This window comes from Callorhinchus milii, unplaced genomic scaffold (assembly GCF_018977255.1).
Source record: "Callorhinchus milii isolate IMCB2004 unplaced genomic scaffold, IMCB_Cmil_1.0 Scaffold10, whole genome shotgun sequence".
Classification (NCBI taxonomy): Eukaryota; Metazoa; Chordata; class Chondrichthyes; order Chimaeriformes; family Callorhinchidae; genus Callorhinchus; species Callorhinchus milii.
This window is the reverse complement of record NW_024704751.1, coordinates 3,063,757-3,088,260: the sequence shown is the minus strand read 5'-3', so window position 1 is coordinate 3,088,260 and position 24,504 is coordinate 3,063,757. Positions and strand designations below refer to the sequence as shown.

Sequence of the window (24,504 nt, the reverse complement as noted above, 5' to 3'; positions counted from 1 at the left end):
TCCAACTGAGAAAACCACTTTGTGAAAATTACTTTATCGCTTGTAATTTCTGTACACTTACCTGTTAAAATTCTATCACTACGGTAACAGTTCTTAACACACTGTATATAGCAACTTATTCTCCATCAAACAATATTTATCTTTTAATCTTCTGCTACATGTATCGTGCAATGCTTGTATATTGATTTAGATATCATAGTTTGCTTTTCTTTTTAGCCATAACAGTTTAGGTTTTGATAAAAATTTGCGAATCGAACACAAGCTGTGAAAATGCAGGTGTTGGTTGAAGGATACTTAAAGCAAGTGTCTGTTTGCAGTTTCTTCTTTTTTTAAAAAAAGTACATAATTATTATAAACAATACTGAGCCATCTTCCTCATAAGTAATTGTCTACGTTTAATGCAGGTTTTATTGAATGATACAAACACACCATTTGTGGAGCAGACAATAGCGATTATGAAGAACCTGCTTGATAATCACACAGATGGAAGCTCAGAGCATCTAGGACAAGCTAGTATTGAGACCATGATGCTCAATCTAGTTAGGTATGATTTTTTTTCTTATTTAGAACTGTTCTCATTGTTCACCTCCAAGTTTTATGTCTGCGTTACTGTTTGGGTCTAGGCATATCTGTGTGACTCTTAGCCCCAGTGTATCAAACCTCAACTGATCTTAGCCTGTAACTGAATTCAGGCACAGGAAAAGTGGAGGATGAGGATATTTCCTGCAGCTCGCCATTACGGCCTGTTAATCTGCCCTACCAAGTGACACGCAGACACAATGCCAGAAATCAGAAATGAATAATCACATTGTCTGTTAACATTATGTCTTTTTTTTCGTGAAATCAAACCTATCAATTGTGTGGACATGCGCATGCTGTTAAATAACCAGATTATGTGTTATAATAGTTGAATATCACTTCATTTGGATGAACTCCACTGAACATTTATTGATTGAATACCAAGCATCAAGCTAATCTTTTATTTTGTTTTGCTACTACTGGACAGAATGTGCGTTTCCTCACTTAGCAAATGTGCTGTTCCTTTAAGTGGTTAACTTTAAGGACATAAGAGAGAACGGAATGCGAAAAGGCTCTTCACATCCACCTCCTTCACAGTGCATGAAAACCCTATTTCATTGTAAACTCTTGCAAGATTTCACACAGAGACTCACTAAACTGAAAGGTCAACCGTAATGTTCTGCCATCAAACTAGACCTGCTATTCACGAGCTGCATTCTTCCCCCCTCCCAACGCCCTACTTCTCTGGGTACATAGCCAAGTTCTGAGCCAAGAACTGGAGTAACTATCCAGGTAAATGAGATGGGACAAGACACACCACAAATTAATCCACAAAAATGGGAGAGTAAATACATATTCTTAATTAAGGATATTGTTATGGGATTCCTGGAAGACCATAACAAGATTAGGCAGAGTCAACGTGGTTTTACAAAAGGGAAGTCACGCTTAACTAATTTTTTGAAGATGTATCTAGCAGGTTAGATAGGGGGGAACCAGTAGATGTAGTACATTTAGATTTTAAGAAGGTATTTGACAAAGTGCCACACAAAAGGCTATTGCACAAGGTTAAGGCCCACGGGATTAATGGGAACATATTAGCATGGATTGAAGAGTGGCAAACGGGTAGAAAACAGAGAGCAGGGATAACGGGTCATTCTCGAATTGGCAGGATGTGACTAGTGGAGTGCCACAAGGATCAGTGCTTGGGCCTCAGGTATTTACAATTTACATCAATGATCTGGACGAGGACATTGAATGTAACGTATCTAAATTCACGGATGACACTAAACTAGGTAGGAGAGTAAGCTCTGAGGATGATGCAAAAAAATTGCAACGGGATATAGATAGGCTCGGGGAGTGGGCGAGTAGGTGGCAGATGGAATTTAATGTGGGGAAGTGTGAAGTTATTCATCTGGGTAGAAAAAATAGAAAAACAGATTATTTTCTAGAGTGGGAGAGGTAGTGTTAGTGTTCAGAGGGATTTGGGTGTTCTTGTACACACCAGTCTCAAAAAGTTAGTTTCCAGGTGCAGCAAGAACTAAGAAGGCGAACGGCATATTAGCGTTCATTGCAAAAAGTTTAGAGTACAAGAGTAGGGAAGTCTTGTTGCAACTGTATAGGGCCTTGGTGAGACCGCACCTAGAGTATTGTGTGCAGTTTTGGTCTCCTTATTTAAAAAAGGACATACTTACCCTCGAGGGGGTGCGGCGTAGATTCGCTAGGTTAGTTTATCTGGAATGAGGGGACTGACCTATGAGGATAGACTGAATAAACTAGGGCTGTATTCTCCAGTAGAGTGTAGAAGAATTAGGGGAGATCTTATTGAAACATGTAAGATTCTTAAAGGGCTGGACAAAGTAGACACTGAGGGTCTGTTTCCCCTGGTAGGAGAATCTATAACCAGGGGTCACAGTTTTAAAATTAAGGGTCAGCCTTTTAGAACAGAGTTGAGAAAACATTTCTTCACTCAGAGGGTAGTGAATTTACGGAATTCACTACCCCAGAAGGCTGTAGATGCCTTTTCAAGGCGGAGACTGATAGATTTTTTAAAAAATAGAGGGATTAGGGGATATGGGGATAGGGCAGGTAATTAGTTAGGTCAGAAGATCAGCCATGATCTTATCGAATGGCAGGGCAGGCTCGAGGGGCCGAATGGCCTACTCCTGCTCCTAATTCTTATGTTCTTATATTCTGCAGTTTGGTTTCCTGATCAGTCCTGGAAGAAGGGATTCCAGGTTTAAAGAGTGAAGTTGAGTGTTGTATGATTTAGCTTGTCATTCTGTCGTGCTTTTTATTGCAGGTACGTGCGAGTGCTTGGAAACACGGTTCACGCCATCCAGATTAAAACCAGGCTCTGTCAACTGGTGGAAGTCATGATGGAGAGAAGGGATGATCTTTCTTTCTGTCAGGAAATGAAATTCAGGTAAACGTATTGTAACAAAAATGTTGTGATGTGAACAATAAAAGAGAAGACCGAGAATTGTAGTGCCCAGGGATTGGGATTGTACGTGGCGAGGAAGAGCATTTGATAAACTTTATTAAGGTGAGATTGGGAATCGAGATAATAGGATTCAGGGCACATCCCACCACTCCACATCTTGGTGTCCCACTGTGGGTTTTTTTGCAAGGTTTTTGACTTTAATGGTAATGGGAGTAGAAAAAGTATAAATGGGTTGGTTAAACCTAAGTGTTTTTTTTTGATGTGCAGGAACAAGATGGTGGAATACCTGACTGACTGGGTTATGGGAACATCAAACCAGGCTGCTGATGATGATGTGAAATGCTTAACAAGGTGAAACCATGGAGTATTTAACATGTTGATTTTTTTTCCCTCAAATATTTGCAAATAGGACTTTGACATGCATAAAAGAAAAATTCTCTCAATGCGGGGTGATGACTTACACTTATTAAAAACTTAATGATTGGACAGTGCTTGGGATATAAATGTAAGGTTTTTAAGAAATGTCCTCATGGATATTGTCTGCAGGGACCTTGACCAGGCCAGCATGGAAGCAGTTGTGTCATTGCTTGCTGGATTACCTTTGCAGCCAGAAGAGGGGGATGGTGTGGAGTTAATGGAAGCCAAATCACAGCTCTTCCTCAAGTAAGTTCACTTCGCTAACTGTGCAGGATATTCTTGCTGATGAACAGCAAAGTGTGCCATGCTGCTGAGATTGGCTTTGGACTCCTGCAGATAGCCAGCAAAGCTGAAATGATGTACAGTAAACCTCACATAAGTTGTATCAGTTGAGACCATACATGTAATATAGGATGAGTTACGTCAAATTTGCATAGAGTATCAACTCTTGAATGGGGCAGGTGTACAGCTTAGGTGATCATACGATTGATACAGATCAGACTTAATAATAATAATAATAATAATCCTTGCATTTGATATAGCGCTTTTCACGTCGGGAGGACGTCCCAAAGCGCTTCACAGAACACACTGTAAAGTGAATTGACTGTTATTTGTGGGCGAACGCGGCAGCCAATTGCGCACAGCAATGTCCCACAAACAGTCGTAGATTAAAAATGACCAATTTATTATTGTTTTTGTTTTGGAGGGATTATTATTAGGCTCTGTGTGGAGTAAGGAAACTTGCCCAAGGTTTCGCCCTCTGCCTGGAATTGAACTCAGGTCTCTCACTTGCAAAGCGAGTGCTCTAACCACTGAGCTACCGGACTCCACGAGTACGTGGCGAAACATGACTCCATGCCAAACATAAGGCAAACTACTGCAGATGCTGGAAATCTAAAATCTAAAATAAAACCGAAGTCGCTGGGAACACTCAGTAGGTCAGGCAGCATCTATGGAGAGAGGAAAGTGAGTTAATGTTTCAGGTCAACGACTTTTCGCCAGAACTCCAGCGGGTCATCAGCGACTTCTGTTTTTATTTCAGACTTTTGTGAGTTTTATTGTATTTTTTTTTGAAAAAACACTCATTGAAAATCGAGGCATTAAAATAAACTGTTCTTTTCCAGGTACTTTACTCTCTTCATGAATTTGCTAAATGACTGCAGTGAAGTGGAGGACGAGACTGCGCAAACTGGGGGGCGAAAGCGAGGGATGTCGCGACGCCTGGCATCACTAAGACACTGCACGGTTCTTGCCATGTCTAATCTTCTTAATGCAAATGTAGACAGTGGGCTTATGCACTCTATAGGTGAACAAAACTTTTTTTTGTTTATATTAAAAAAAGCATTTAAATATGTTCACCATTTAACCGGGTTTCATTTACAATTTTGTGTGAGCTGCTTCTCAGAACACAATTTCAGGAATCCTTAATAACCCTTGCATTTGGTATAATACTTTTCACTTTTCCCGGGATTTACTGTGAAGTCAAATGACTGTATTTGTGGGAGAATGTGGCAGCTAATTTATGCACATCAATGTCCACAAACAGCCATGAAATGAATAACAAGATAAATGTATTTGGCTTTATTATAATAATCATTGCATTTGATATAGCGCCTTATCACGTCTTCGAGACATCTCAAAGCACTTCACAGAATATACAGAATAAAAAAAGTTGGGCATAAACATTTTTAAATTGTAGGTACAATTTAAGAATTTATTTAAAAATAACGGTGATTGTCAAAAATGAAATTTTGAAGTATAATTCATGATTTTTGATCTGTTTTTGTCACCTCTTGATACCAATGAATGAGTCTATTTTCCTTTACTTAGGGTTGGGGTATCATAAAGATCTTCAGACAAGAGCTACGTTCATGGAAGTACTAACCAAAATTCTTCAGCAGGGAACAGAGTTTGACACACTTGCAGAGACCGTGCTGGCTGACAGATTTGAAAGGCTTGTGGAACTGGTGACCATGATGGGAGATCAAGGAGAGTTGCCCATTGCAATGGCTTTAGCTCATGTTGTTCCTTGCTCACAATGGGTAAGTGGACCTAGACCGAAATGGTGGTGGAAGCAGATTCAATAACAACTTCTAAAAGGGAAATTGATAAGTACTTGAAAAGGAAAAAAATGCAGGACTATGGGGGAAAGAATGGGGTAGTGGGATTGATTGGGTAGCTCTTCCAAAGAGCCGCCACAGGCATGATGAGCCGAATGGCCTCCTCCTCCTGTGCTGTAATATTCTGAATGTTTTGACAGGTACTGAAAATGTTTTTGATATTTATGGAGATGAGGAGTAGAGAATGTGTTTGACCTTTTATGGTTCTGTGGTGATGCCATCTGTTGCTGCAATGTACTGAGCCACAGAGTGGCAGGACACACATCTGCACATTTAGTTCATATGACGGGAGTGCTGTATGTTATAGTGAAACCTGAAGAAATGTGTTTCCAAATTTTCAGTTTTTCCAGTTTGTGTTATTTGACTATCGAAACTCTTCATTCAAGGACAAATTAGTTCTGAAATTTAGTACATTATCCATATTTTAGTGTCCTAGGCCAGACTCAGATGACATTAAATTCATTGATTGACACCAAAGTAATGTCACAAAACAGTGTGAATTGTTGGGGAAAGTCGTATTAACTTTCTTCAGTCATAGTTTATCTTAGTCAGGTTGAATCCTAGTAGTGTTGGTTGATCTTTGAAGTTTGTTGTGAATCTCCTGGTTTTAAATCACTAACCAACAAACCAGAATGTGCCTTGAAGGAAATGTAAAATCTGAAATTTCCTGCAGGTGGCAGTGAACATCTTATAATTCTTTGATGGCTGTGATGGTAGAGTATTGGTGGTATTCTTACAGACCTTTTGCACAAGGAACACCAGATTCCAAGAATTGTAGTGTGATGTAATGTGTAAAATTGTCATCTGTACAGCACAATATTTGTGTTTGTATATTGGTTTGCCCCATTAATTAATCCTGCCCCCCCCCCCCCCCCACCAGCTCTCCAGAAAGTTGGATGTTTTCTAACTGGGAGTTTCAGGTGACAAGTTGAGGTCAGTCACTTATTCACAGTGTCGCTAAGCAACTAGTACATTGGGATTTTTTTTCTTTTTGCTCCTCTGGTTCGGATGACTTGTTTTTTTTTTAAAAAAAAGCTTTTAGTTCATCGAGCTGTAGTCTGATGTGTATGGAAGGAATTTCAGGCATGGAAAGACATTTTTGTTAATCTTTCATTTACTCCATTCCCTGTGCATCCAGCTCCCTCTTCTCCTCGCCACCTGATGCCTCGGATAGTAGTCACATGCTCCCTGCTACCTCCCTCACTTCTCCATTTTGGACGCAACAACTTGCATTTATGTAGCGCCTTTCATGCTGGGTAGGGTCCTGGAGCGCTTCACAGTGGCGGAGTCTGACAATGAGCCAAGGGAAGAGGGAGGGGGTATGAAAAAGGAAGGTCAAAAAGGACACGTGTATTAGAGTTTTTTTTAAAATGCGAACTGTTATGGTTTGTAAGTTGCATAAATCATGGCTCCGTTACCACACAAAGCAAATGTCATTTAAAAAGCCAACAACTGCAACTCCCAGACTTTCAATGATACACCACGGAGACCACAGTAAAAGCAGATTAAAACTACCCAAATCCTTCTAGCATGCTGAAAGAAAGGGTGGGATATGGACTACACTTGGCCTCTAAACAGGCCCTGAAACGGATGTGTAAAAAAAAATAGCAATTTCTCGAGAACTACTGCATGGAAATAGCTCAAAAACAATGCAATTCTTCATTTTTACCACAGACTTCCATTGGGCCAGTCACAAATCTCAACCAACAGGTAGGAAAGCTTAAAATGTGCACACAAACCAAACGCACTCTTGAAGCAATCGCAATAATTCTCCAATGCTTTGGCAGAGGATAGTTTTAGAAAAAGATCATAAGTCATTTCTTTTGTGGCGGTGACATGCTTACGGCAATATAATGTCACTACATTGCGGTTGTAAGGAAATGAGACGCGTTCATTCTAACTGGGCTTTAGAATTGAACCTTGACTACCTAACACTTTCCCGTCAGTAGAAATAAGTAGAAAGATAGGTTTGAAATACTTCTGTAAAAATGGAGTCTTGCTGCAGCTGCCCTTTTTGAAGGGAATTAACATCCTGCTTTTGTATCCTTTCTGTTAATATCTGAAATGGTTTGTTTTTTCTCTTGAGTGCTGATGACCCGCATCAGAGCAAATGACTTTGAAGAGTTGTGAAGCTTCATCAATGTAAATGAGCTGAATTGATCTACATATGCAAAAGAAAATCCTCATTGGGCGGTGGGGAGAATTGAAGTGCTTTACCTCAAAAACAAAGTTTTCTAAAAATAATTGATTTACTGCTCTGATCCATTTGTCCTTCTGATGCTAATCCTGACACTCCAAACCAAGCTTTTGTACTTCTCATCCATAAATGGCCTTTCTGATGGGAATATTTCATATTGCAAGTATTTCCCTCTTACCCTTGCCATTCCCAATGAGAATACCACCAGCCTTTCAGGTGTATTATTGGTTGGGTTCATTGACTCCTCTTAGCCAGTTGCTCTGTTGACAACAAGGGCAAGATTCTTCTCTTTAAGTGCTTTAATTACTCTACTACCTTTTTGTGTGTATCACAAATATTTTCTTTTCCATTTCGTAATGCATTTGCATAAAAGTTGCCTGCCTAAAAGTAAATTAGAAATCTTTTGTGAAGAATTTAATTTAATTTTATTTTCCCCTTTGTGGGAGTAAGCAAAAAGATAAAAGCCACCTGAGGGGATTGGGGAATGGCAGACCGGAAATGTTTTTCAGAGAGCCCTGTCAAAACCAAATTATTTTGCTTCTCCTTACTGGCGTTTTGTTTCAAAGTTCTTTCAGATGCTTATTCCATCTACACAGTTCTCAGTAACGTGTACTGATGTGCTTGGTTTATTACAGGACGAGCTTGCTCGTGTGCTGGTGACGTTGTTTGACTCACGTCATCTTCTCTATCAACTGCTGTGGAATATGTTCTCTAAAGAGGTGGAGCTCGCAGATTCCATGCAGACCCTCTTTAGAGGCAACAGCCTTGCAAGTAAAATAATGACGTTCTGTTTTAAGGTAAGTCTGTGAAGGGTGGGAGGGGATTCTAAAGATTAACACACAATTTGGGCGTTCAGTTGGGTAATTATTGAGCATGTTCAGCTGATCTTGTAAAGTAACTTGAAACTCTGAATCAGGTTCTTACCTTCTTCCATTTCATGGTCCATTTTGGAAGGTAAGAGCTACCGTAACAAGTAATTTATTAGACTTGTTAGTAAAGGCTCCTCGACCGGCCAATGATTGATTATCGATCCAACCCTGTTAACTTCTTGTCGATTTTTTTTTCCCTTTATTTTTTAAAAAAAGTGGAACTAATATCGTTCAGACTTCCCTAAAACGGAACCACACAAACATACGCAGGGGTCATCTAGTTCTCACAAGTATTGAATCCCAATCTATACACTATATTGAGGTGCAGAGATTTACATTACAAAATTACATTTGTATAGTGCCTTTCACGTCAGGCGGATGACCCAAGGTGTTGGACAGTCAGGGATTTGGACCTGAGCAGGGGGCTTGGGATTAGGGAGGGTGGACGACAGGAAGGTGGTTGAAGGCACGGTTGAAGCGGAGGCGTGCAATGAAGAAGGCAAGGAAGGGAGCGAGGGGAAGGGAATGTGGGATGGAGTCCCAAAGGGTGGGTTTGCCTGGTTATTGCTTGTCTAGAAATATATTGGCAACTCCCAAAGTGCGGATCAGTAGTAAGTCATCTGAATTTAGAGATTCCATTCCAGGCACAAAATTCTTCATTGTTTCTGTTTATTGTACATGTATGTGTGTGTGTGTGTGTGTATGTATTACTTTATATTGCTTTCTGTTGGTTTTACTCTTTTCATCTTTTTCCGCTGGTGTTGGTATTCATGCAGACGGCAATGATGTTTCATGTTGAAAATATTGTATCCGTAGGACATTTTAGTATTGCTACAGGTTTATCATAAGGATCTTATTGTATTGCAGATAGAAGGCCAGTTGCTCATCCCTCCAGTAATAATAATAAAAAAAATCCTTGCATTTGACATCGGATCTTATCGTGTCATTGAGACAACAACAATAACTTGCATTTATATAGTGCCTCTCATACAGTGGTGAGCTTGACGGGGGAGAGGGAGATGCCCGTAGGCACAGTTGAAGAGCAAGGTCCTAAGGTGAGACCTGAAGATGGGGAAGGAAGGGGGCAAGACGGAGGGATAGAGGAAGAGTGTTCCAGAGTTTCGAGGTGTGTCTGAAAGTACGGCCACCGATGGTGAAAAGGAAGGCACGAGAAATATGCAGAAGTTCGGAGCCAGTCGAGCAGAGGCAATGGGTTTGAGGGTTAAGCAGGTCGGAGAAGTAGGGAGGTGCCAGGGCACGAAGGGATTTGAAAATGAGTGTGAGGATCTTGAAATCGTATTGTTCGGAGATTGGGAGCCAGTGGAGCCTGGCTATGACTGGTGTGATGGGGAGAATTCTCAAAGCGTTTCACAGGATATGTTGTAAGGTGGATTGACTGTGTGGTGGCTAACATGAATTAACTAACAGTATATTAACACCCTCACTGTGGCATCAACAAATGAGTGATTGATCACTGGGCAATTTTGTCTTGAACACTCTCACTATAACTGCATCATAAAATATGAATTTGTTGTTTTGACTTTAGGTCTATGGTGCTACGTATCTGCAAAAGCTACTTGAGCCATTGCTGAGAACAGTACTTAAGGACCCAGAAAAACAACACTTAAGTTTTGAGGTAGATCCGACCAGGTAGGAGTGTTTTTCAGTCATGTATCAATCACATGGGCTGTTTATTTCATTTCAAGGAGTAATCTGAAAATAACCAAATCCAGAATTATTAATTAATTCATTCATACAATTTAATTTATGAGAATTCACCACTTAAAAAAAAACACAAGTATAAATGGCTTCTAGGAACAGGGTAGACCATTCGGCCTATGAAGCCGGTACCACCTTTTTCCAAGATCATGGCCAATCTGCAACTCAATTCTACCTTCCCACCTTCTCTCTATATCCCTCGATAATCCATTTGACGTTTTACAATTTTGAATTGATTCTGCCCCCACTGCCCTCTGCGGGAGAAAATTCCACACTCCCACCACTTGTTCATGAAAAAAGGTTTCCTTATTTCACTTTTAAATAATTTAGTCTCGTGTTTAAGACTCTCACCAGAGGAAACAGATGCTCACTATTCAGCCTATCAAATCCCTTTATAACTTTATACACCTTCTAAAAATACATTTTCATATTCAAATTAAGCAGTACAGTTCTTTTAAAGGGGTGTAATGGTAAACATTCTTCTTCTAAAATACGAGTTAAGTTGTAAAAAAACATAGAATTATACAGCACAGAAGGAGGCCATTCGGCCGGCTCTTTAAAAAGAGCTATCCAAATCAATCCCACTCCCCTGTCTCTCCCCATAGCCCTGCAAACTTGTCCTCCCCAAATAATTTTCTACTCTCTTAAAAGTTGTTATCGAATCAGCTTCCACCACCCTTTCAGGCAATGCATTCCAGATGAATGGATGAATAGTTTGTGATGTAAAACCCTTTTTGAAGGATTTAAAATATTTTTAGTAGCAGTAATTTCATTCTCTCACTGATCCTTGCTTTTGAGATATGAAATGTTGCTATAGTCTTTATCGCATTTCGCATTGTCAAAACTGTAATATTCGCTTTCCTGCTGTTTATATTTTTATCTGGGTTTACGTCATTGGTTGGATTCGCTGTGTTATTAAAGGTTATTACAATTTTCTTCCCTTTTTGGTCTTCCTGCAGCATGATCTGTTTTGGCAATGTGCCTGCAACTATTTTATTTTTCTTCCTCCCCCTGCACCATGTGCCTTGGGCAAAGTGCCTGACCTCCACTCTCACTTGTCATGGGTGCACTATTAAGAACAGAAAGTCATTGTGTGGGGAATTGTTAAATATGGGAGAAAATGCCACATATCTGTGTACTTTTCTTTACCTTTTCTGCTTAATGCACTATAACAGAGTGCTGCTGCGCAGAAATCTGGTTCTAATTCTATAGAATCCATATTAGCTTTCAAAGGGGGACTTGATAAATACCTAAAAATAAGTAAGTTACAGGGTGTGGGGGGAAAAGGCAGATAAATGGGACCGAAATGACTTAAAATAGTCAGAACAGACACAATAGGCCGAAAGGCAATCTTCTGTGCTGTGAATTTCTATGGTCCTTGACTTCACATTTACTCAATTGTCTCTGGAACGTATTCTCTGAACCCCCGAAACATGGTCATTGGAGTGCGACTTGGTGAAAGCAGTGACTGGAAATGATGGTTCTCTTTGGAGGGGAAATGAACAACTTAATATATAATGATAATCCTTGCATTTGATATAGCACCTAATCACATCTTTGAGACGTCTCAAAGCGCTTCACAGAATATCCTGTAAATTGAATTGATTGCCAGAAAACACTTTTTTTAAATAAAATAGACAGCACTGTAATCTAATGTAATGGGAGAAAGTAGTTGATCTTGCAGTACATATACCTGGAATGTTTGTCTGTTCAAAGTATTTTTCTGCTATATTTTCTGACCAATCTCATGCTGTGGCCTGGCAGATAATTTTCCTGATGCCCGACTTTGCTGTTCCATTTGCAGGTTAAATAAAATACATTGTATATTGGGCAGCCTCTTGAATTTTGCAGTGTATCCACCTTCCCTTCAGCCATTCATCACTGGCAGGGACAAGGGACCTTGCATTTTTCATAAAATGGTCAGGAGATGAATTACAGACATGCAAATGATATTTGATAATGACTTTAGCTTTGGTCTTATGCCATTATCCATGCACTATCTCAAAACTTGACAATACATAGTATTTTCTTTATCGCGATAAGTTGCTATTGCTCTCAGAGGTTGTTTGACTTGTACTTAATTTGCCTGAACCCCTGGACCTTCTAGAGGTTGAGATCTGGTTCTATGCTTTGCTCTCGCACTGCCAGAATGGCATGTGGAACATGGGGAGACACAAAATGGAAGGAAAGGATTTTATTTTATTCATGCAAAATTAAAATAATACATTAGTTTTAACATTGTTTGTTTGAGTTTTTTTATTACAACGCACAAATAAGAATGATAATTTGAATACTGTTCCACAGGTTAGAAGCAACCGAGAGCCTGGAAGAAAATCAACGGAACCTACTGCAAATGACAGAGAGATTTTTCCATGCAATTATTAATTCCTCATCTGAGTTTCCTCCACAGTTGCGGAGTGTCTGCCATTGTTTGTATCAGGTACGCTGGCTTGGTAATAATGGGGAATTGCAGGAGGCTGTGGGAATTTACAAAGCTGGTGTCCTTGACTAGAGGTGGTTGATGCTGGGACATTGCGGGGCTTTGAATGTTGCACGTTAGGGTGAATTGTCTTGGTGATGGCTCAGTGGGTGTTGCATTTACAATAACATCAGTCCTCAATGCCTTATTGTGATAACAGTTGAAATGGAGATGTGCTGGGGAGCAGCAAATGATGCATTACTGTGGGAAGGATTCTCCATGTAGGAAATCTGAGTTTAAGTTCATAAATGTGGACCATGCAGAAACTAGTAGTTTTTCTACAAAGGATTCCTACTGTGGTTTATAACAGTCAAGTAAAGATTCTGTTCAGAATGATCTTGCTCGTATTCCATATTTCTCTCCCTCCTTTTCCTGTTTGCATGTCGTAACTTGTCTAAGTAAAAGATGTTCAGCGATGGGATCGGTTTTGTCATGCTGTAATTGTTAGGGTAGCTTACTTAGTAATGGTACGATGTTCTCTACCTAACTTTTCTTTAAGCCAGAAGAGTGATTCGTCACTGGCAGGGTCAAGGGACCTTGCATTTTTCATAAAATGGTCAGGAGATGAATTACAGACATGCAAATGATATTAGTTTGTGGGTTCCATTCTTTAGCCATTGACTTATAGGATTAATGCTTTTTTTTGGTAGCTCTACCATATACTGAATCTTGAAAGAGAAATGTATCCTATGCTCAGTAATTCCCCCCCTCCCTGACAATAAATGACCAGACATGATCCATCCTGGTCTATGGTTCATTAGCACAGAGTACATTTTGTTTTACTTTGTGAAATTTGGGTGAAGCCACAGTTACGATACAGCTTCAACTTTGCGAAACGTAAATAAGTGAGCAAACAGAACAGAGATCTATTGAATGAAGCCTTTGCTGTTGAGGCTTCATTAATTTTGAAAAAAATTCAGCCACTTTCCAAGCTTGTTTGCTACTAAAAGTGAACTGAATTTTGATACAGCGCATGCATGTAATAAGCTATTCTACTTCAATAACAGCAAATTACATTTGTATATCGCCTTTCACGTCGGCAAGCCGTCCGAAGGGGCTGGACAGTCAGAGGTTTGCACCCGAGCTGGGGTTTCTAACTATTCAGTGAGAAGGGTTTGGCCATGACCTTGGTATAACTTTCCAAACATGATAACCATCCAATATCTGCATATTCTTTGTATATTTGCATAATGCCAGGCAAGAAAATTAACACTTTGATCATAAGATACACATCTTTATGCATTGCCTCTAATAAATAAGTTACTTATCTGGTAACTGAGGTGTTCTTCTATCCTACATCCATGACTATACTCTTGAGTAATATTTCATTCTTTCCTGTAACAAAAATGCTTTACTAGAAATTGTAAAATTTGACCGTGCCTTCAGCTCCCCTCTCGACTCTCTACCCCCCTCCTCGCTCCCTCCCTTCCCTCCCCCTGACCATTTCCCCCCTGCTCGGGTCCTGACCCAACTGTACAGCGCCTTGGGACGTCCTCCCGACGTGAAAGGCGCTCAATAAATGGAATCTTGTTGTTGTTGTTGTAAAAGAATATTTTCCTTCATTCAGTTGCCAACTCTATCTTTCTGCAGTACATGTTAGTTTGAATGGTTCACCTTTACCTTTAGCAGATTGAACTCGACTTATCGTCAACATTCTGGTTGGTTTTAATGCAGAACTTTTCCTGGAATTACTTTTGCCACCATTATTCGAGCACCAGTCTGAGTTTCTTGGGAAGAAAATGTTCACTCTTCAAATTAATTCATGCGCCTATTGATGTAAAGGATAGATTTGGGAAAGGCCACTTGAGAATTGTATGATGTGTTAACGAACCAGGATCATAATTGATTTAACCTAAGCTCACAATATAGTCAGAATTTCAGGTGATTTGATTTCTTTTCAATCTTTTTCAATTATTTGTCAATTTTTTTATTAAATAAGTCCCTGAATACTTTTAGAAGGTTAGGGATTTAAGGTGAGGGTTAGGTGACAAGCCATGTTGGGGATTTTATCCATCTATTGATTTCACAGATGAATCAGTGGTAAAGGCAAATGTGTTGTTGGTTTTGCCTGATTAAAACTCAGAGAATTGGCAAATGCACCATATTGTCATTGCCACCTATTAAACCAAAATTGGAACGAGTTGTAAATAATTCTGATTTGCCACGTAATGGATTGTAATGAATCTACATAGAGAAAATGGGAAGTATCCTATTAGTCAATGACTGGCTACTGATGTTAACCGGATTCCCTCATGCTATGGGGCAGTACCTTCAATGTCACAGCATTCGACATTTAAATAACAACAACAAATTCCATTTGTAAAGCACCTTTCACGTCGGGAGGATGTACCTTTGGAACGTTCAAAAGGTGCAATGGAGAAAAGGAATGTCTATTTGTTATAAACTTGCATTTGCATTTTTTTACATAAAAAATGGCACTTGTGAATAGCACTTGTTACTGATTTTACAGTGAACATTTGCAGTGGAGCAGGGCATGCAAGTAGTTAAAGGTTTATATGCTTATTGTAATGGTCCTCTGGCTCCGGTCTGCTCCACATCCCCCGCCCCAACCGCCCTACCATCGGTGGTCGGGCCTTCAGCCTCTCAGCCCCGAGGCTCTGGAACTCCATCCCACAGTGCCTTCGCCGCCTCCTCCCTTTCCTCCTTCAAGGCCGGTCTCAAGACCTTTCTCTTTGACCGTGCCTTCAGCTCTCCTCTCGACTCTCTACCCCCTCCTCGCTCCCTCCCTTCCCTCCCCTCACCCTGACCATTTCCCCCCTGCTCGGGTCCTGACCCAACTGTCCAGCGCCTTGGGACGTCCTCCCGATGTGAAAGGCGCTCTATAAATGAAATCTTGTTGTTGTTGGTCATTATTTTCACCATTTTATTGTTGTCCTTGTAGTTACTTGTTGCAGTAACAATAATCCACGTGTTTTCTATCGTACTTTTCACGTCAGGAGGACGCCTCTAAGCACTTCACAGAATTTTGCTGTAAAGTGTAGTGACTATTTTTTTAGGCAAACGCAGCAGCCAATTTAAACACAACAGTGTCCTGCAAATAGCCATGAAGTGAATAACTAGGACACCGGGAGAGTGCATGGGATCTTTAACGTCCACCTGAACAGGCAGTCTCAGTTTAACAATCCGAAGCACAGCACCTTTATCAAGGTAGTGCTCTTCCAACCGTGTATTGGAGTGTCAGCCTCGACTGTGAATAGTCCTTGACATTGAGAACATTGAGACCAATTTTTAGAAGTTTTGCAGACAACAGAAAGGAATTTTTCATTGCATCAATCTTGGATGAGTTCAAACTGTGGCCCACTCAGTATCAGGTATAAAGATGGGTCAACAAATAAATGGCAGCCCCTCCCTTGTCTCTGGTGTTTGAAAGGTAATGAATTAAGTAGTCGGTACCTTTTAAAATGTCGGATGAATTTCAGTGAACCCCTTAAAAGTAATCGAGTCTGATCTCCATTCATCCAATACTCGCGAAACAAAATGATGCTTCAAAAATCTTACTTTTCTAATGAATCTTGCGAGAAAGAATAGTTTTTGTTTGTATTTCAGCAGAATGAAGGTTTTGTGCGTATTTAGCTATGATCCATGCTTGATCCATGTGGTCCGTGGACTTTCTCTTGGAGATCTTCTTTTGTTTTTTCACATCAACCACAAGGTGTGGATGTCACAATGGATCTCAGGAATGTCTAGGTACTCATCATGTAGGACGATAACCTGCAGGATGATAAATCTGTATTTTCATTCAGTTTGAAATCTGGGTGATGATTGAGCCTTTTCCATTTTAATCAGACATTCTCTTAGTTATAAAACGCAAAGTATTGCAGATGCTGGAAATCTGAAACAAAACAGAGATCACTGGGAACGCTCAGGAGGTCAAGCAGCATCTTCGGAGAAAGGAAACTAGGTCAACGTTTCGGGTCCATGACCCTCAGTCATTCAGTTTGATTCGAATCCACATGTTTGTGCCGGTCAGGCAGGGAAAGCGTGCCCATTCCCCAGTGTTACGACAAGTATTGATCCATTGCAATATTGTGATATCCCTATTCTTTCACGAATACCAGCAGAGGGCAAAGTCCAGGCTTTGCTTTATATTCTCAAGATTTCATTGTTTCATTAGTATCCGAATGTGCGTTATTTAAAGGAGAAATTGCCAAGCTTCCAGAAGTCCAAATTCCAAATTTGGAGGAAAAAAANTTATGTTCTGATACATATTAAGCCAGAAGTAGTAGGCTGATTCAAAAGTAGTTGTATCTGTATTTATGAAGAGTTACTTGATGTGAAAAAGATGAGCAATTCACTGATTCCAAGCACAGTCATTCAAAATAATGAAAGTTTCGGAATAATTCTCAGATTTTGAGAATTTTGGCTGAATATAAATAACATTGTTACTAAAACAATTGCCCATATTTTACTGACTTTTTTGCATAAAAAAATGTCATTGCAGAATTGAATATCCATTTTGTATATTTTTTGTTGTGCAGTTGCATGTACAAGCCCAACAATGTGTTTTGTTGTTGTGTGAAGTTGGTATTGTGACTTGTTTGTGCTCATCTCTGTCCTGTAGGCTACTTGCCACTCTCTACTGACTAAATCTGCAGTAAAAGAAAAAAAGGAAAACATGAAAAAATCAGTAAGTTCAGTGACCTTTTTTGCAATTTTGTATCACCCTTTCTTTCAAAGCAAATTCTTAAAACCTTGTGCTTTTTCCCCTTAAAAAAAACACACTTGCCTTCAGCCTTTTTGAACTTCACTTTGGAATCATTCTACTAATTCTGGCAAAATAGCTTTCATTCCAATTAACCCCTTTTTAATTTAGATTTTAAGATCTATGTGTAACCTGGCTTCAGAAGTGGTTAAAATAGATATTCTCGACTAAAATATGGTACCTGGGACCTGCCCCTGCTGTCTAATGTCTTCAGAACTAGAACTGCTTCTAAATCCTAAAAGCTTGTCTATGAAGTGAGCACTGTTTTCAGAGGCTATTTTGTTTTCCTTCAACCTTGGGAGAGCTGGAAGTCTGTTACTGCTTGGGATAATAACGATCGGTTGTCCGAGAAATACAAGCGTCTCAAAACATCAGGTCGGCCTCCGATATCCTTAACTACAAGAGGCAACCTTTAGCAGTTTAGGACATCATTTGATCGCTGAGTTGAATCATACCATTCATTTATTTAGATGCTACTTATTGCATATATATATACTTATGCGTATTGTCAATCCTCTTTGGAAAACATCTTACTGGTAGCCCTGTTTAAGCCTAGGTAAAGTTCCTTATTCTAAAGATTTTGGCAGAAGGATTCTTAAAAATGGTGAGAGGGAATGTGGAGGGGAATCGAGGCATTGGCCAGTCACTGAATTGCTTGCAATGTTGCAGGACTTTGTGCTTGTATAACTTTTGCCTAACTGTGATATCAAAAGCTCTTTAGATCTGCATACTTGAACAACAAGTTTTAAATAATCTTTAAAGATTCGCTGTATGGTTCCCAAAAACAGTCCAAGTAAGGGCTTTTTGGAGTTGGCTGGTCGCAAAAGAGAATTGACTAGTTAGTTCCATTGCGCAGCTTTGAACATTAACAACAGCAACTTGCATTTATATGGCGCCACTCACGCACTCGACATTGGTAGTGCACAACGCCAAGCCCGGCTAAGGGGGAGATGACCGTAGGCACGGTCGAAGAGAAAGGTCTTCAGGGGTGACCTGAAGATGGGGAAGCAAGGGGCAAGGTGGAGAGATAGAGGAAAAGTGTTCCAGAGTATTGGGGTATAGTGGCCCCAATAACAGGACATGCATAAGGCTGGAGTCAGTCTGGCGGAGGCAGCAGGTTGTGGGATGTGGTTAAGCAGGTCAGAGAGGTAGGGAGGTGCCAGGGCATAAAGGGATTTAAAAGCAAGTGTAAGGATTTTCAAATTGATCCATTTGGTGTTAGGGAGCCAAGGAGTCTGGCTAGAACTGTTGTGATGGGGGTATGGAGTTTAGTGCAGGTGACTATGCGGCGGCGGAGTTTTGGATCAGCTGGACTTGTGCATCGTGGAGCTGGGGAGATCAGCGAAGATGGTATTTGAGAAGTCCAGTTAGGAGGTCACAAACAAATGGACGAGTGTTTCGGCTGCGTCTGGGGTAAGGTACGGTCGGAGGTGGAGGAAGGCAATCCTGGTCAGGGACCAGATGTGGATAAGCGAGGACTACTGTAGGTTGAACCTAATTGCCTAGGTTGCGCACTGATTTGATGAGTCTGAGAGATAGGCCGGGGAGGTTGAGGAGGTAAGAGCTGCAGGACACTGACGGGAGCTAACGAATACAGCTTTTGTCTTGTCGACATTTAGTTGTAAGAAGTTTTTGCTCATCCAGGCCCTGCCAGACAAGCCAACAGAACATCGGTGGACCTGGAGTTGACCTTGAAGATACAGCCTTGGCAAAATATATTGGCCCCAGTCAAGAAAAAAAACACATTCTGTGCAGTTTCTCTTACTAGGAACATCATAGATCTCTCTAAATGGCCAACAACCTTTCATTTTATTGCCAATCAATAAATCAGGTGAAAAATGAATCACTGGGGGAGGATGGACACTCTGAGGACTTGATTACAGTTTGAATCATTTAGAGTTCCTTATTAGCCAGGAGAGTACAAAACCAAGCTCACTTGGGCAGACAGAATACCGTTATGTCCAGCTCATAGGAACAGTTCACATAGCACGGTTAGATGTCTCTGCTTTAAGCATGCAAAACGCTTTTTGTAACAGACCCAACTTTAAGATAAGAATTTAGGTGGAATTACTTGTCGCAGAGGGTAGTGAAATTGTGGAACTCGTTACCCAAAGCGATAGTTAAATCAGACACTAGAGATGCATTCAAGAGGAAGTTTGACCTTCACTTGAGAGAGGGGATTAGAAGGGTATGGGAGGGAGGAATGGATGGATACTCACTCATGAATGAAGTGGGCTGAGTGGACTATTTCTGTGCTGTAGGTTCTTGTAAATCTTTTGAATATGGAAAGATTGTGTTCTGCTTCAATTTGGATAATTTAGAGATAGATGAAGATTTATAATGTACAAATATGTTTGAGTAATTTGGGTAAAATACAACATCACGTAAAGCTGATTAGGAATTGGCAATGATTTAAAATTCCATAGTAGATTGATAACAGTGGAGTTCACTGACCTGAATCCAGATGATTTAAGATTGGTGGTGATAGAATTTGAATAGTAAATCTAGTCAAAAGGCGACCACAGTGATAAGAATTGTCTTGAAGTGATCCTATTTAATCCACTTCCAAATGCATCAAACGTCCAGCCCAGAGAGAGAAACAATATGTTTTCCATTTCTACATTAAGAGTACTAATTTAGTCTGAAAAAGTTTCCAGAGTGCTGCACTCACCATTGAGCCGCATGTTCACTCAATATCGCATTCTGCGTTCCTCCGAATGTGCTATTAACGTGGTCTTCTTTTTAAAAAATCATCTTCCCAAGAGAGAAAAATCAGGAAGGGGAAGGAAATAGAGAAGAATGCATCGTTTGACCTATTGGTGATTGAGTGATTGACTCTGACTGATTACGACACAGGGATTTCACAGAGAAAAGAAAATTACTAAAGCAACTATTTTTTGCAAAGAATGATGAGATCCTGGATCACCAGTACTTAAAGGGGGACGTGTATTTGCAGCTAAGGTGTATCTTGTACTTTTAATTGTTCAGGTTATAAATATAGCCAATACGGTACTTGTTCAGTTTTTACAAGCAGCTTGTGATTTTAAGTCTCACCCACTCTGCAGTAGATAATTGACCTTGTAGATGTTTTCAGTAAGAAAAAGAAATATACTTCAGCGAGCAAGTAGTAAACTAGGGATACGGCGGAAGCAGAAAGTGTTTGTTTCAAGAACAAATTAGATTGATTTCTGCTAGAAAATAATATCTTGCGATACAGTATATAGTTTAGTACGACATGTCAAGCGACTATCAGGATAGTGGAAGGAGAGCTAGATGGACCTTGGTTTTCTTTCGCCAAGCAAATTCTTATGTTCTTAATATTCTACTAGTTGAATTCCTACAACAGAAGTAGATTGTAGATAGCAATAAATTGTCTGCATTTTTTTCTTTTGCCAATTTTTCTCCACATCCCATCCCCTCTCCTCAAGGTGTTTGGGTTTCTCTTTACCTGGTAATGGGGAGTAGTTATGGTTGCCTTATTTTCCCTTGTTTATAATATATATATACACTCACACACAAATCTTGATGGGTTATGAATATAACAGCAGTGTTGTGTGGATGCATGGGGTTGATTGATGTTACTTATAAAAAAAGATTATGTGGTAGACAAGTCATCTCCTTCTTATACCTTCAGTTGTAATTCCCAACAGGTTGCCCAAATGCAGGCATCGACTGTGTTATCCAAGTTGTTCGATCTTTTGAGAAAAAAAAATTGTTTAGTGGGTAGAAAAGAAAACGGTGAATTGTTTCCTTTCAAGTGGAAAATAGTTTTCCTGAATTGTACCTTCTAGCTCCTGCTATCATATTCTAGATTAACGATCACTTGCTAACAACACATCTGCGGACTTTCCACTGTACCCATCCTCACACAATCTGACTAGATTTGTCAGTTGCTCTCGACGTTGCTCCACCAGCTCACCCATCACTCTTTCTTGGTATTGTACAGTTTGTCAAAAAGACTGCCAGGCCATCACTTGCTATCCTGCTGAAGTCAACTTTGTTAACAATCTATGCCAAGAAGTTTAAGTGTAACATGTATGTGTTTGGTGTTGGGCAATCATTTGCGTGCTGCCACTTAACCAGATGCAGCTCCAAACCCGAATTCCTGTCAGAGAAGATGTCATCCCAGCAGTTTGCTTCCTCTATTGATGAAAGTCGCTATCATTGGCTTCTCTGCTAGAGATGCAGAGGTTGTTCTGAGATGAGAACTTTGGAGACTTCCTATTTACATGGTCACGGTAATGTCCAATATATTTGGTGCATCTCTACTTCTGATTTTTTTTTGAAAAAGAAAGTCCAACACAGCCGAAAAAGCTAATGAATCTCTCAAGGTCCTACCTTGTTATGTTGCTTTTTACATACTACGTACGTACGTGAATTCTGAGAAATATTCATCATATTTCAGAGAGAGGACATCACATTCTGTTGATTTCTGGAATTCTTTATCAATGAGAATTATTTAAACTATAAATTTTCGGAACTCAAACCTGATAACATTAGTCTAGTAAGCTAAAGTACTACCTCTGGCTGCAGTGGAACCAATCAGAAATACTGTTGAATGCTCTCTAAATCAATCTTTTCAATCTATTTATGAACCATACTCCTTTACAATTTTAAATGTACTATCAGGTGTAAACATAATTTCTTACGAAACCTTGAAGAATAAGATTTATATCCTACCTGTGTTATCAGGTCAGCCTTTTTTTATGGAGGATAATTCCTATCCTGTAGTCATAATGATAATGTGGCTGTTTTTGGAAGATTTAATGGCAGTGTTCAGCTCATGGGATATGCAATGAAAGAATTGTGTTGATATATTTTTTTAAAAAAGCTTGAATATTCGCACTGTTGAGCATTTCAAGTCCTGCATGACTTGGGAGAGAGTCGATTCTTAAGGTAGAGACTGTCTTGCTTTGTTCTTGCTCACATAAATCTTCACCTGATTTTTTTTTGTGTGTGTGTGTGCCTCTTCGAGTTCTGTCGCACCTTAAAATACATGAAATCTCAGTCAAAGGTAGAGCAGGGAAACTGATTTTGATCCTTATCAGCTGCTTAGAGAGTTCACAAGAAGGGTCCAGAGTGAGTTGTCAGAGGAGGACCTTCTCTATTTAACATCTTAGCGTCATATTTCGGCTGAGAACTGTAAGTAATGCTGGAACCTGCGACCATTTTCTCTGCAGAAGAGCACAGTGTACTTTCCCAGGCGTAAGATACTTAAGTGTACACATTTATGTTGACTTAATCATAGAATTATACAGCACGGAAGGAGGCCATTTGGTCCATCATATCTGTGCCGACTCTTTGAAAGAGCTGTCCAAATGATCCCATTAATGTAGCTTTTGTTTGCCAAAAAGGATCATGATTGATATCCATCCTGGAATTTGGAATGTAACCGTAAAAAAGATACACATAGGAAAAATATGTTCAATGTGGTTTTGTATGTTTTCCGTGCACGCCCCCCCCCCGTCCCCCAACCTCCATGTTAGATGGTGCGGAAAGGAACTTAGCTGCTGAGAATTATTTATTTGTTAATTTGACTTTCCTGCCTCGCGATGATGTGATATTTCAGGGTTCTGCACACATCTGGATGCCCTTCTGTTGATGTCAGTGAGTGATTCCGTTGCAGATTGTCATCTGGTTAGCTCTGGAAGTTGATTGGGAGGCATCTCAGTCATCTGTTTTGTTGTAGAAGGGCCAGTACTGAATGTTTCCCCTTCGGATACCTCTACTGTGGACTGACCGAGTGCAATGGCTTCTTGTGCAATGGCTCCCTGTGGGAATGAGAAAGTCGACTCCTACATACTTTATTTTCCACATGTTCTGTGTGGGGGAAATCCCATAAGTGATACTTAGAGTTCAAGGCATAACATTAACTGTACTTATCCTGTGAATGGCCTTGTCTTCACTTGCACTTTTTTGAAGTCTTGATTTTTTTTTGGGTGTGTGTTTCATTTCACGTCCAACCTATTCTCTGTTGTGAGCACAGGATGCTCCAGTCTTAAGGATGACCGTACAGATGTTTTCAGTGGGGACTTATAAATAAACAGTATCTGATTTTACTGCCTAACAAAATGGACTCCGATTTTATAGCATCATTGAACAGTTGTGTAAAACAGGCGTTTTAATTTTTAAAAAAAACATTTTTGTATGCCAGCTAATGTAAATCTGCTTTCTTCTATTTTTTTTCCCCTGCAGGTTGTCAGCCAGCGGTTTCCTCAAAACAGTATAGGTGCCGTGGGAAGTGCCATGTTCTTACGTTTCATCAATCCTGCTATAGTGTCTCCCTACGAAGCAGGAATCCTCGACAAGAAACCTCCGCCGAGAATTGAACGAGGGTTGAAGCTGATGTCCAAGGTAAAAATGTTATGAACGTATTGCAGCTGGTTCCACTGGAAATGTTGCCTTTGTTAACCTAGCAGTAAGTAAGGAAGCCGGTCGTTCGTTGATTGGCGGATCGCTTTTCCGGGGGTAATAATACCATTGAAAAATATTTTTGAATAAATAATAATAAAAAAATAATTTGGGACACTGCTGTGCGCAATTGGCTGCCACCTTTCGCCCACAAAATACAGTCAATTCACTTTACAGTGTATTCTGTGAAGCGTTTTGAGACGTCTCAAAGACATGATAAGGCGCAATATTGAATGCAAGGATTATTATTGTTATAATAATGTAACTGAAAAACCTGAAACTAACTCTGCAAGCTTTGCGTTCCCGATTTTTTCCACCCAGATCTCAAAACTTGAAATCTTGGGTTACATACAGACTCTTGTTATATTTTATGTTTGAAGATTTGGTTTTCTTGCAGAAAGTCTGAAGCAGATTAACTTTGTAAAGATTTTGTTGGAATTAAATATATTCAAGGTACTACCCATTACAACTGACTATTATAAATTATAATGGATCGAGGAGTCAGACGGCTTCAGCAACCATTGTTTTCTATACTTTGAGAAGTTATCCTGCCTGAAGGACACCATATGAATACGAGTTATTAGTGTATTTCTGGTGCTTTACCGTTACT

At 39.9% G+C, this 24,504-nt stretch overlaps 1 protein-coding gene across 1 annotated transcript in view; it reads left to right on the top strand.

The window, feature by feature from the left end:
- Nucleotides 1–24,504, top strand: part of nf1a (neurofibromin 1a) — a 158,088-nt gene that overhangs the window by 63,517 nt on the left and 70,067 nt on the right. The window contains exons 21-31 of the mRNA XM_042338430.1: nt 405–544; nt 2,819–2,941; nt 3,227–3,310; nt 3,506–3,622; nt 4,501–4,682; nt 5,207–5,418; nt 8,329–8,490; nt 10,109–10,212; nt 12,586–12,721; nt 17,343–17,408; nt 23,679–23,837. Of these exons, the coding sequence (XP_042194364.1) occupies nt 405–544; nt 2,819–2,941; nt 3,227–3,310; nt 3,506–3,622; nt 4,501–4,682; nt 5,207–5,418; nt 8,329–8,490; nt 10,109–10,212; nt 12,586–12,721; nt 17,343–17,408; nt 23,679–23,837 (1,485 nt within the window). The remainder of the gene's footprint in view (nt 1–404; nt 545–2,818; nt 2,942–3,226; nt 3,311–3,505; nt 3,623–4,500; nt 4,683–5,206; nt 5,419–8,328; nt 8,491–10,108; nt 10,213–12,585; nt 12,722–17,342; nt 17,409–23,678; nt 23,838–24,504) is intronic.